This window comes from Notolepis coatsorum (assembly GCF_963971535.1).
Source record: "Notolepis coatsorum genome assembly, chromosome: 18".
NCBI lineage: Eukaryota > Metazoa > Chordata > Actinopteri > Aulopiformes > Paralepididae > Notolepis > Notolepis coatsorum.
In genome coordinates, this window is record NC_140182.1 from 37,113,127 (window position 1) to 37,127,293 (window position 14,167).

General features: G+C 40.2%; 1 protein-coding gene across 1 annotated transcript in view; it reads right to left on the minus strand.

Moving 5' to 3' along the window:
* The window catches only part of LOC311244755 (uncharacterized protein), a 29,721-nt gene extending 15,884 nt beyond the window's left edge, over positions 1–13,837 (minus strand). Inside the window, exons 1-4 of the mRNA XM_084334435.1 lie at positions 13,567–13,837; positions 6,222–6,323; positions 2,012–2,086; positions 1,397–1,494 (exon numbers count right to left, since the gene is read on the minus strand). Coding sequence (XP_084190561.1) covers positions 1,397–1,494; positions 2,012–2,086; positions 6,222–6,323; positions 13,567–13,730 — 439 coding nt within the window. The 5' untranslated portion in view covers positions 13,731–13,837. The remainder of the gene's footprint in view (positions 1–1,396; positions 1,495–2,011; positions 2,087–6,221; positions 6,324–13,566) is intronic.
* Between the last annotated feature and the right edge of the window lie 330 nt (positions 13,838–14,167).

Below are 14,167 nucleotides of genomic sequence, written 5' to 3' on the forward strand. Positions count from 1 at the left end.
TGTAGAGTTATATTGTAGGCCTTAGAGTACCAGTCAAATATTTTGGCCCAGAATCCTGTTAGTGAAGGGCAAAACCAGAAGGCATGAGAAAGTGTACCCTCTGATACCTGGCCAAAATGTTATGTCCTTGATATGATTATATATTAGTAGTATTATTATTATTATTATTATTATTATTATTATTATTATTATTATTATTATTATTATTATTATTATTATTATTATTATTATTATTATTATTATTATTATTATTATTATTATTATTATTATTATTATTATTATTATTATTATTATTATTATTATTATTATTATTATATATATATGATTTATATCCCCAAACGATGGTGTCAGGGATATTGTGGATTTACCCCAACAGTCTCAAATTCTTCTAGTTTTCTATATTAATGGAAGCAAAGGGTGCTGCACAGTGACTCAGTCTAGGTAGTATATGGACCATGTTGCCTCCGGTGCCTCTTGGTACTCAGCAACAGACCCTAGATCAGACTGCTGGTCTCTGGAGGGGCACGGTCCTTTAAATGCTGTGCATCTTCAAATCCATTTCATTTTGGCTGACGGTGCACAGGGTAATGAAACTGACATCTCGTGATTGAGATATACCAACACAGATATGTCAACGCAGGTCAAACCAGTGCTGGTAATTTTATGTTCAGTTAAATTATATTAATTTGATTTATTCTTATTTTAATATAACTGATGACATTAGTACGATTAGTATCATAAATATATGCAGGTCAAAGTTCAGATCTTTGACAATCTTTTTTCAACAAGGACAGAGTGGCATAGCAACATTTTACCATGGTATGATGACCCTCCAGGTCCTTGCTTCCTTGCCACAAGATAATATATATAGCCTTTTGCAATCAGAAAATCCATATACTGGTACTGAATACAGAGATGAAACTGGGTAAGGAAAAAAGAGTGTGTGTGTGTGTGCAGAGCAAGATTTTTGGTTGGCTTTTTCCATGTCAAGTTTTAATTAATGAAAATTCCCATTTCAGATAGTTTTAGAGTTATGTTATAGCAAGTCTATACCAGAAATGTAATATATGGCAAACCTTGTTCTTTCAGAAAGTCTGTAAACAAATTATTGCTTATCTTTTCCACATGCTTGTTTTGCTTCTAATGTGACTTTTGTGTGTGTGTAGGGGGGGGGGGGGGGGGCATCTTCATCTTTGCTCTCCTGACAAGTTTTCAGTTTGCGGTCTCTCCTCATCCAGCTCTCTGTTCCCTTTCTATGGATTCCTCAAATTAATGTTTATGTTCCTCTCTTACACATCTTTGAAAACAGCTACTGTTTTCTAGTCTACCCCATGTACTGTATATACCATCAAAATATCAAAACCACCAACATTGTGGCTCCATCACCCTGCTGTACCTTCATAAGTGTCTCCACCGCCTGGGACATTGTGGCTCGTCTCATTGACACTTTCAAGGCCATGTATGCATGCTGGGCTGTGTGGGGCACCACCGATCCTGTTATGGCAACATGAAGTCATGTCAATAAAACGACGTATAGTGTGGTGAGAAAAGACTTGTACAGGTTATAACATTTACAATACATTATGAATTGAGTGTGAAAAAACTAAGTACAAACTTTGTTTAATTTGAGCTAATCTTCAACACACACTACAAATCAACACTCTACTAACCTATGGACAGTTTAAAACCATGATCACAAACAACACTGCTTCAATGTGTAACTGTTTTCACTGATCTTTCTTTATTTTCACCTGTGTTTTGTCCTATTTATTTTTAACTTACTCTGTAACTCAATTGTTGTAAAAGAGGACAACCTCAACGGTTCTTTTGAGTTTAAAAAAGGTTTGAAATAAAAAGAATTAAGAAAATCCCAAACAAAATGTGAAAAAAGTCTAGGGGTGCACAAACATTTCTTGCCATGGTAAATATCATGCTATTGTAAATAATTTTTTCACTGTATATATATTATCACAGTGGAGCCACCGTATATTTTATTAATCAAATGACTTACTGAATGTGGAGCCGAGGCCAGTAGTCTTCATCCTCGGTCCTTTCCTCAAATGATCTTGATTCATCATCCTCTCCACTGTCCCATGTCACATATCAAAACAAATAAAAATGTATTTGTAAGGCCCATGGCCCGACAACACACGTTAATGTCCCCATGGGCCGGATACGTCTTCTTTAAACAAGTCAAGAAGAAACATCACAATAAATCAAGAACAAAACAAAACACCATAAAGTCCAATTTAAAAAAATAAATAAATGCATGTAAAATAAATAAATGCAACACTCCCATACATATGACCCATCCATGCTGCAACAAATAAAATGAGTAGTAGTAATCTGAAATGCTGATCATATTAATCATCTTTTATCATTAACAATAACAATTAACGATTAATTAATGATGCCATCAATTCAGAGGATGTACTTCCTACGTCAGCTGAGGAAGTTCAGGCTGCCGAGGACCATGATGGTCCAGTTTTACACCACCATCATCCAGTCCATCCTCACCCTCTCCATCATCACCTGGTTCCCTGCAGCCACGGTCAGAGACAAGGCCAAGCTGCAGCGGGTGATTCGCTCGGCGGAGAGGGTGATCGGCTGCCCCCTTCCCTCCCTCGAGTCCCTACATTCCACCAGGGCCTTGAGGAGGGCGAGGAAGATCATGGCAGACCCCGCCCACCCGGGTCACAACCTCTTCAACATGCTCCCCCACGGCAGGCGGCTACGGCTGCCCAAGACACTAAAGTCCCGCCACAGACTGAGTTTCTTCCCCTCAGCAGCTCGCCTGGTAAACGAGTCAGGTGTCCCCCTGCTCCCCCCCCCCCCCCCTCTATGGCGAGCTGCTAGGGCTGGACTTCTGGACTTGAACTTTGTGTTGCACTGTATCCATGTCCCCAACCACCGCACTTTCACAGTCTTATTGTTGTCTCACTGTTATATCCTGTCTTGCACTTTACTTAAAATTATTTATTTACTGTTGTATTGTTCTAAATTGTGAAAAAAGTATGCACTGTAATGCCAAAACACGTTCCTTTTTGTACATGTATGAAATGGCGAATAAAGTAATCTGAATCTGAATCTGAATGTGGAAGAATTCACTGATATCTGAAAGATCCTATTCGATATTTGAAAAATCCTGACATAGAATTATCCCAACATGGAAGAATCATTGAATTATGGACAGTTTTAAACTGTGATCACAAAAGACTGTTTGTGTGTTAACTGATTCCTTTTTGTTTAACTTGTTTATTTAATTTGTCTGCATCACTCAAGATCAGTGTAAATGTGGGCAACCTCAATGATCCAATGTTAACGAGATTCAAATAAAGGTTTGAATACAAATGGAGATTTGGATATCTAATTTCAATTTAATTTCAAACCTTTATTTAAACTCGAAAGGCAACTGAGGTTTCCCTCATTTACAGTCACGTTGAGTGTAGCCTACGATTTAAAGCCAAAAAAGCATATAAAATCACACCGCATATAAAATCATAACAATAAGCCAGTCATCACGTTGTAATTTTTCGGCTGATTATCTAATCATCCTGAAATCAACACTAGATTATCATTATTATATCTCGTCATGCATACATGAAATGGCCATCATAGCGGGGCGCCCCCCCCCCCCCCCCCCCCCCCCCACCGCAGTCAACGGTAAGCACATAGATAGAGCCATATGAAATCCGTTTTATTTTTTTCCAAATTCCATTTTATTCCAAATTCAGTTTTTTCCGTTTTAATATTTCAGAATTCTGTATTTTGCTTTGTACGCTAATTTTACCATCAGAAATAGTGTCTAATAAGTGGGAATGAATAAATGTCCACAATTTAATAAGATATAACAGTCCATTTAATAGGGCTGTCTTAAATACTTCGAAGCTTCGTTCGATGGGCATGGGATTCGAATATGAAAATAAAATTCGATTATTAAAAAAATTTAAATAAAAAATGATATATATTTTAGCAAAATCAACTCTGCCTCTCTTTGTTAACTACAACAAGCAATTCTGTTTGTTATTTAAGATGAGGTCGGACTCGGCACTGACAGATTTGTGTTCATTGTGCTGCTTTTATAAAGCCTCAAATGACGGCTTACAATATTTCATGAAAGCAAAGTGTTTTGTTTGTCTAAGATTTAAAAAGGTTTAAACTTTACAGCACTGACAAAGTTGAACAAAGTGCTGTACAAGTCCCACAACATAAACAAATAAAAAATAAAAAAATTATAGTCGATTCCATTTTTATTGCTCAATTCCGCGATTCCGTCCGCGATTCCGTGATCGCGGATTCCATATGGCTCTACACATAGACCTACACACAGATAGCTTTGATCGCGGTAGAAATAAATATCAGATCAACGCAATGTTTCATATATAGTGTTCTTACCTAGTCTCTGATGTAATGCAAAAAAAAGAATCCAATTATCTGATCGTCATTCCAGTTATCCACAGCGATCATGTCCCCGACATTACGAAGCGTTACACACGGACGGGCGGGCAAGGTTAATATTCACATTGGTCGTTGGAAGCCCCTGGCTCGCCTGAGTATTTAAACCCCGCCCGCCCGGATCAGATCGGCTCCTAAAACACACCAGCCCATTTCAAATGGGATGCAATAGCTCTGCATGGCAGTAGAGGGCGGCAGGGAGCGAAATTAACTTTTTGACTCACCGGCCAGTGGCGGGTAGATGGGAAGAGTCTACCCGCCAAGCATATTTCTTACCTGCCAAAATTCTTTTTGATTAAAAAAATATATATATATATTTTATATAAAAAATTTTTTTTTAAATAAAATATATATTATATAATCATACTTGTAGTTGTATTATCTGCGAGACATCGCCACCACGCAATAAGTCAAAATGCTTGCTATCTGCAAACAGCTCCACTGTCTGTGTGTATACTTGAGTAGCCTCCAGCTCCAGCAAGGATTCTCCGGCCCTGCAGCTAGACCCTATATTCAGCTAGACCCTACATTCAGCATGCAAGGATTCTCCAGCGATGCAGCTGGACCTATTTATAACGTTACCGTTCTTTTGTCAAATCACATTCAACATGCCCTCAGCTAGAATACGCATTCAATCAATGTTATAAGACATTGATATCAGGAGCTATCTGTAGCTACTGCTAGCCCGGTAGATAACGTTAAGACAATTTAGTTTACTGGGACAGATGGATCAACGTGAGCTAGCTAAGCTAGCTAACGAGGGACCGGAGGTATTATGCACTCGAGTAGACTATTGCTGGAGCATTTGTTGATATCAGCAGCTATCAGTAGCTAGCCAGCTAGATACCGTTAGACAATGCCTCGTCATGTATTAAACTAAAAGTGAATAGTTGACTGGGTCATTGTTTAAACAGTAACGAACTCTTGGAGGTCCGATATAGACTAGAGCAGATGGAAGTAAACAAGCCAAATGATAGCTTCTGATTGGTAATTTGCTTTTTTTCTCATGAAACCAGTCACGTCACTCTACTGTGATTGGACCTAGTGCGATGTGGGACTTGTAGTTTTTTAACGATCTCGCGGCGGAGAAAAAAAAGACGAGCGGCTATAATCTGTACTCGCACAAGAGTATCGTTATGAAGTTATGAACTACACGTCTACACGCCACACGGCGGGCAGCCCTCTAAGTGTCATGCGCCAAAGGTAAAAACAGCCTGGCGGGCTTTAGTTTCGGTCCCTGGAGGGCGGTGTTGACCGTCTACCTGCTCAAACAGGGTCTGAAGGGTATACCAGAGGCTGCAGCTATGAATTATGAATAGATATAGCGAATAAACGAAATAACGATCCAAAAAACTAGTTACCTCGTTTCTGGCGCTGAACGCATGCCGGGCAATGACGAGTTAACTCGTTTTTGGCGCAGATCCAGTTAAAGACTGGAATATGAATGGAAATTTGCAAAGGATGACAAAATAGACTGGCCTATTTCACTTGTAACAGTCACACAAAAACATGCTACCATAATGTATTTTTTTCCTTCTTCTTAATCCTACAATTGTGTGACATGCTGGTGCAAAAAGCTATTCACTGCACTTATGATTTCTAAAATGATTAAGCCCAAGATGGTACATTCGTCAAGTGGTCCTGTGACAAGTGTAAAGGTCTGGGGAGAACCCAGCAGATCTACAGCTTGGCATAATGTTTCAGCTTTCCAAATAGGCACATTTTAGTTGTAGTCATTACTTTTCCATAGTAGATATTAGCCTCACCTGATGCACAGTGACTCCTGTTCTATAATGGACAATGCAGGAGGAGATGCTGGCCTCTTTCGTCTCTTTCCTGGTCCAGACGTTGAGGGGCTTCTCTGATAACTGGGAGGCATGATCAACTTGGAATAAGTAGGCAACCAAGCTATGGTAAGGGTGCATTCATTTTACAACACATTTCAAAACTGGCTAACAAACTAGCAAAAGTAATCCAGCATTAATTCAAAGCCAACCTGGTACAACAAAACTGGCAACTCTCTAATTTCACTACTGCATAGCTGTAAATATTTTACTTGCTAAATATGTATGCGTGTGTAAACCAACGTTAGTCAGAGCAGAGTTAGGTGTAGGCCAATGTTAGTCAGAACAGAGTTAGGTGTAGGCCAACGTTAGTCAGAGCAGAGTTAGGTGTAGGCCAATGTTAGTCAGAACAGAGTTAGGTGTAGGCAGCGTAGTCTTTTACCAACACAGTTGCAGTTCCGCGTTCGGGTTCCGCGATCTGATTGGCCACGCGTTTAGTTCAGTTAGCTGGATAAACCATGGCCACACCCTCGCAAAGAAATGCCAGCTTGCTTCCTGAAATAATTCTCACAGTCTAGATCCCATTATACCATTCTGAATTATGTTTTTGTGCTTCGTTTTTCTAGAGGGGGCTTTTGAAATGTAAAATAATAGACCTAAAATGCTGATACTAAATTTACTTTGTCCTAAATAATGCACGTTATATATACGGCGCTCGCGAGGTGCGATATACACATTATGTGGTTATTTTAATAACACGCAGCATTGCAAATGTGAATCCCGCGGGGATGTTTTTAATGAATGAAACCTATCGCTCGTTTGGCTCTGATTCCTTTCATATTCTCCGCTGTGGATGTTTAACGGAGCGCCTGGATTGTGTTTCATTCAAGCATAAATTGAAGTCTTCATGCGTGGATTGTGGATGTGAACGACGAATCTGAATATGTCGATTGTTGAATTGTCACTGTCACTCACACGTTATTGTGATATTGTAACTGGGATTAAAATTAAAATGTTTGAGGAGATGCGCCGTTTGATTTGATGACGTGGACGTGACTTGAGAAAATGTATGAGCAATTGCAAGCCTTTGGCGTTTTGATGAATGCATTTGAGAAAATGCATTTATCTGTTCAAGCACTGTTATCTGATGATGAACAAGAGGGTGATTAACATGTATTTACATATAAAGTATATGATACCTAAGCAGAGCGCATACAGTACAGATATCCTCATAAGTATCTATTAATTCATATCAATTAGATACTCTTTGGGCTTGTTTGTATCTACTTATTGAACGAGTTTAACTATAATGTGTATAGCGCACCTCGCGAGCGCCGTATATATAACGTGCATTATTTAGGACAAAGTAAATTTAGTATCAGCATTTTAGGTCTATTATTTTACATTTAAAAAGCCCCCTCTAGAAAAACGAAGCACAAAAACATTATTCAGAATGGTATAATGGGATCTAGACTGTGAGAATTATTTCAGGAAGCAAGCTGGCATTTCTTTGCGAGGGTGTGGCCATGGTTTATCCAGCTAAGCTAACTGAACTAAACATCACCGAATTATGTGAATATTATGGATTTACCCCAACCACCGCTGCCACATGCTTTAAGAGTGAAGGCAATAACTCAAATAGCTTGATTTTGGTGACCCCGACCACGACCATGACCTTTCCTCTCGTGTCGGTGTCACCATTAGGCCAAACTGTCAATTTTAGAATTTGTTTATCTCCTGATCCGTTAAGGTATACAGTCATGAAACTAGTATCCAGAGATACCTCTCCTCATGCACAACAACTTGTAGATTTCTGGAAAATGCATGGTTAACAGGAAATGATTTGTTACTTGTGAATTCACGGTCTGATTTCCACCAAACTTGACAAATATGTTTGCCTTACAAGGAGCAAGGAGGTCTGTGAAGTTCTGAATCATCTTGCGTTATGGTGGTGCTATTCTCATAAAGCTCAAATTAACTACTGGTCAAAAAGGGGATTGAGATTTCAGGCCGTTCTGCGCGGAACTGCAAAAGACTACACGCTTCTGGGATATACCCACAGTCAGTTTTCTCCCCTAAAAGTGTCTGCAGCTCAAAAAGTCCTAGAGCTACCACATTCAGATTTGAATGGTGGGTTCCTATGATTTAGGACTGGGATGTATATTGAATATGAAGGTATACCATCATGGATCCATGTTAGTGTAACGGAGGTACCGCAGTCTATCCACAGTCACGAGGGACAGTAAGTGAAGTGGCTGTGGACGTTAAGCAGTACTGCAAGTAAACTCACTCCCCAGAGGCATCCAGACCCAATAGCAAGAAGTGAATTCACCTCTTGGTACAGTGGTCTGTGATGCCGCCCGCGGCGCGGGAGACCGGGGTTCAACTCCCACTCAGGGCGATCCCTTAACAGGGGTCGAATCGAAACACAATGCAGAGCAAGATCACACCGGCTACACGTGGTGCCGTTAGACCCGGATGCCCTGGGTGGAGTGAGTTTAGGGGGGTGAGTGTAACGGAGGTACCGCAGTCTATCCACAGTCACGAGGGACAGTAAGTGAAGTGGCTGTGGACGTTATGCGGTACTGCAAGTAAACTCACTCCCCACTGTCCCCAGAGGCATCCAGACCAATAGTATCCAGCTGCAGCCGTTCAGACCAGCGCTTACAAGCCCCGCACATACAAGCCCCGCACATAGCAACCCCTCGCTTCCATTGGCTGATTTTGGTGACGTGATTTTGGGTCACGTTGCACGTTGCACTGCAGGATTGATTGATTGATTGATTGAAAACTTTATTAACAGATTGCCGTATGATTTGGGTCACGTTGCACTGCGGGATTGATTGATTCATTGATTGATTGATTCATTGATTGATTGATTGATTGATTGAAAACTTTATTAACAGATTGATTGATTGATTGAAAACTTTATTAACAGATTGCCGAATGGGTACACGTGACCACAGGCCCTGATTGATTGATTGATTGATTGATTGATTGATTGAAAACTTTATTAACAGATTGCAGAATGGGTACAGTGACCGATTGATTGATTGATTGATTTATTGATTGATTGATTGATTGATTGAAAACTTTATTAACAGATTGCAGAATGCAGTACAGCTCAATACACACAATTGTTAAGGGGATGCAGACCATGCAGTACTGTTACATTTGTGACATACAGTAAATATATACAAGGGGGAGGGAACTGTACATTTATGATGAATTGAAAATGGGGGACCCTGATGTAAACAAGACGGAAGTCTTTCTCTGGTCTGCATCCCCTTAACAATTGTGTGTATTGAGCTGTACTGCAGATATATTTCAATTGCCTTACTTATTTACATAAGTATTATAGGCCTACAGCAGTATTGTACAGACAGTCTGTGTGAAGTCTGTGTGGTTATCCAGCTGCACAAAGGCAGAGCAAGAGGCTCTACAGAGGGTGGTGAAGGCGGCAGGCAGGATTGTCGGGACTCCTCTATCAAACATCACCTCCGTCTTCACCTCCCGCTGCCTCCACCGCTCCAAGTGTATCATCAAGGACCAGTCTCACCCAGCACATCACCTCTTTCAGCTCCTTCCCTCAGGGAGGAGATACCGGTCCATACATGCCAAGAGTTAAATATTTAAGAACAGCTTTTTCCCCCAAGCAGTCAGACTGTTAAACGCTCATTGACTGTCCCCTCACGTGCACCATGCACTTACCTGGACTTGATAATCACTGTTACCACTCATCATGCACTTTATTTAAAATATTCTGTTATGTATAGTGTTATATGTGTTTCATGTATGTATATATTGTACTACGGTCTGTGGGAGCTCCCCTGAAATTTCACTCACGGTCATATAAGAGTTTTAATGTACCATGTACAGACATTGGATTTTCTACCCATAATTTGATTTAAAACATTCCATAGATTTTTACCATCATTTCTCACATCATATAACCATGGTTTAAAATATTCCCTTTTTCTCACCTTATTTAACTTTGTGACTTGATTACGTAAGGAACGGTACTTTTGTCTGTCATCTGCAGAACTGGAACACACTGATGCTTTTTTGGCTACAGTATGTCTCTCTCATTCATTAAAATTCATTAAAAGCTACTATCTATTAGAGATGTTCCGATACCATTTTTCCCTTTCCGATCCGATTCCGATACCTAAGCTTTGGGTATCGGCCGATACCGATATTTATCCGATACCAGTGCATAAAAAAAATAAAATAAAAATTATTATATAAATTATAATTTTTTTTTTTTTTTTTTTACGGATACTGTTATACTGTGTTTTAGTAATAACTAGAAAGTAATGGTATTTATTATTTATTCAACAACAGGTGATTGTATAGATTTGTATTAGTATCATTAATCAATGAGTATGGGCTACAGCACTGCAGATATACCCTACTCCAATGATCCACACGGACATTAAACGGTGTTGCACTCGCTACTCAGTGGCTCTGCAGATATACCCTATTCAGTCTGTAAGCTAGTGGCAGATAGAACGTTCATGTTGTGATTTTTGATGCAAAATAAATATTCAACATTCTCTTTTGAAACTCCGCCTCAGACTCTTATCCTTTGGCACTTGCTGTACTTTGCTTGCAGGTCTGCAGCCATTATTGCTGGATTATGCACCAACTTTAGACACGGTAACGTTATCAAGCTAAGCTAACTGACCTAGCTCGTCTTCCCGCATTGACATTTGATAACGTTAGTAATAGTCAGCTAACGCTAGTCCGTAGCTACTTAACTTAAATACAATTCACCGTGGGTGCATTATTGTTGATAGACGGTCACGGACAGTGTTAGGTCCTGGAGAAAGGACAGGCGATCATCTGATTTGATGTAACGTTAAAGCGGATGTTGTTCCAACTAGCTATCTTTCCAGCTAATGCTATCATAACACCAGCCAAACACATCCCGATTCCCGTCCGAGCTCCCCATCACACCGCACTGTCGGGGACAATGGAATTTAAGAAAGTGTATCTGCTGTTAAAATGACACAGCATCACACTTTAAAACATGTTCATTTTATAATCCTCACTCTCCGCAGGACTCGGCAGGAGATAAATTACATCATGGGATCGGAGGCTAGAATTTACGTGTACTCGCCGATACCGATACCAGCATTTTAGGCAGTATCGGCGGCATTTCCGATACTGGTATCGGTATCGGAACAACTCTACTATCTATCCATGGGGCTGATTTGTTTCTGACATAAATAAGTCCAGTGCAACCTCTGGGTCATCCTCACAACATACCTCCTCCCAGTTTATACCCAACATTTCATTAATAAAACCGTCTACATTAAAACTCTTATATGACCGTGAGTGAAATTTCAGGGGAGCTCCCACAGACCGTAGTACAATATATACATACATGAAACACATATAACACTGTACATAACAGAATATTTTAAATAAAGTGCATGATGAGTGGTAACAGTGATTATCAAGTCCAGGTAAGTGCATGGTGCACGTGAGGGGACAGTCAATGAGCGTTTAACAGTCTGACTGCTTGGGGGAAAAAGCTGTTCTTAAATATTTAACTCTTGGCATGTATGGACCGGTATCTCCTCCCTGAGGGAAGGAGCTGAAAGAGGTGATGTGCTGGGTGAGACTGGTCCTTGATGATACACTTGGAGCGGTGGAGGCAGCGGGAGGTGAAGACGGAGGTGATGTTTGATAGAGGAGTCCCGACAATCCTGCCTGCCGCCTTCACCACCCTCTGTAGAGCCTCTTGCTCTGCCTTTGTGCAGCTGGATAACCACACAGACTTCACACAGACTGTCTGTACAATACTGCTGTAGGCCTATAATACTTATGTAAATAAGTAAGGCAATTGAAATATATCTGCAGTACAGCTCAATACACACAATTGTTAAGGGGATGCAGACCAGAGAAAGACTTCCGTCTTGTTTACATCAGGGTCCCCCATTTTCAATTCATCATAAATGTACAGTTCCCTCCCCCTTGTATATATTTACTGTATGTCACAAATGTAACAGTACTGCATGGTCTGCATCCCCTTAACAATTGTGTGTATTGAGCTGTACTGCATTCTGCAATCTGTTAATAAAGTTTTCAATCAATCAATCAATCAATCAATAAATCAATCAATCAATCAATCGGTCACTGTACCCATTCTGCAATCTGTTAATAAAGTTTTCAATCAATCAATCAATCAATCAATCAATCAATCGGTCAGGTCACGTGTACCCATTCTACAATCTGTTAATAAAGTTTTCAATCAATCAATCAGGGCCTGTGGTCACGTGTACCCATTCGGCAATCTGTTAATAAAGTTTTCAATCAATCAATCAATCTGTTAATAAAGTTTTCAATCAATCAATCAATCAATCAATGAATCAATGAATCAATGAATCAATCAATCAATCAATCCCGCAGTGCAACGTGACCCAAATCATACGGCAATCTGTTAATAAAGTTTTCAATCAATCAATCAATCCCGCAGTGCAACGTGCAACGTGACCCAAAATCACGTCACCAAAATCAGCCAATGGAAGCGAGGGGTTGCTATGTGCGGGGCTTGTATGTGCGGGGCTTGTAAGCGCTGGTCTGAACGGCTGCAGCTGGAAGCATCTCATCCAGACCCAATAGCAAGAAGTGAATTCACCTCTTGGTACAGTGGTCTGTCATGCCGCCCGCGGTGCGAGAGACCGGGGTTCAACTCCCACTCAGGGCGATCCCTTAACAGGGGTTGAATCGACACACAATGCAGAGCAAGATCACACCGGCTACATTAAGGTGTGGATTTTTACAATACCGTTGTCCACAATATATATACATGTTTGATTGATTGATTGAAAAGTTTATTAACAGATTGCAGAATGGGTACAGTACAGTACAGCTCAATACATACAATTGTTATGGGGATGCAGACCAGAGAAAGACTTTTGTCTTGTTTACATCAGGGTCCCCCATTTTCAATTAATCATAACATATATGACACACACGACATACAGATAGACAGTACTGCTACATCTATACATTTATGACATACCAGATTTGCAAATACAGTACTGTTTGTGATGCAAAAAGTGTCCAGAAAAAGAGTTTATATACATTTGATGTAGAAACTGTACATTGGAGGAGGTTGGGTATGTGGGGTTGGGTGCTGACTGGGTGGGTGGGTGGGTGGGGGGGGGGGGGGGCTGTACATTGGAGGTCTGTATACATAAAACACAAGTATACCAGACAATCTTCATTGGGACTAGTAGTCATGTTACAAAGCAAATACTATATTTAAAATAGTGTGTAGTTTAATTTATATTGGTACTCTCAACAGAAAGCTTACCTGTCCATAAGAAAAATAGCCAGCTCCATGTCAGTCTTGAAACCCTTCTCCTCCCGTAACTTCCTCCATCTGGGGAAAGCCCTGCCCAGATTCACTCCCGACTGCCACCTTGCCCTATCCGTTTTTCCCCTTGTTTCTTCGTTCTCTTGAAAATCCTTCCCCATCTTAGCCTGTTTACTTGTGTAAGCAGTAATATACAAAGTAAATATTGTAACTAGCTAGTTTTAGCCGAGGCAGGTGCATTGCACTAGTGATTTACAATGAGACGACTCCCCTTGCTTCAGAGTTTGCAATTGGTCAAATCTCTGAGCCAAAGAAATTAACATTAACGTAATTTAAAGCAACAATGGAGTTATCAGTGTTGCTTAGATTCTGACATGTTATTATGTCACTTATTCATGTTCACACATGGGATTGGCGTTAACCTGCTTTTGCTAGAAAACCTGCCTACTTCAGCTTTAACACCCACAGCATTCTGAAACGTGTTGCTAATCTTAACCTAGGTAGTTTTAACTAAAGTTAACCACGCCATAGTCATCATACAAGTCGTGGGTTTGTTTGTTAACGTTAACTGAATGCAGCATTTAGACTTAACACAAGA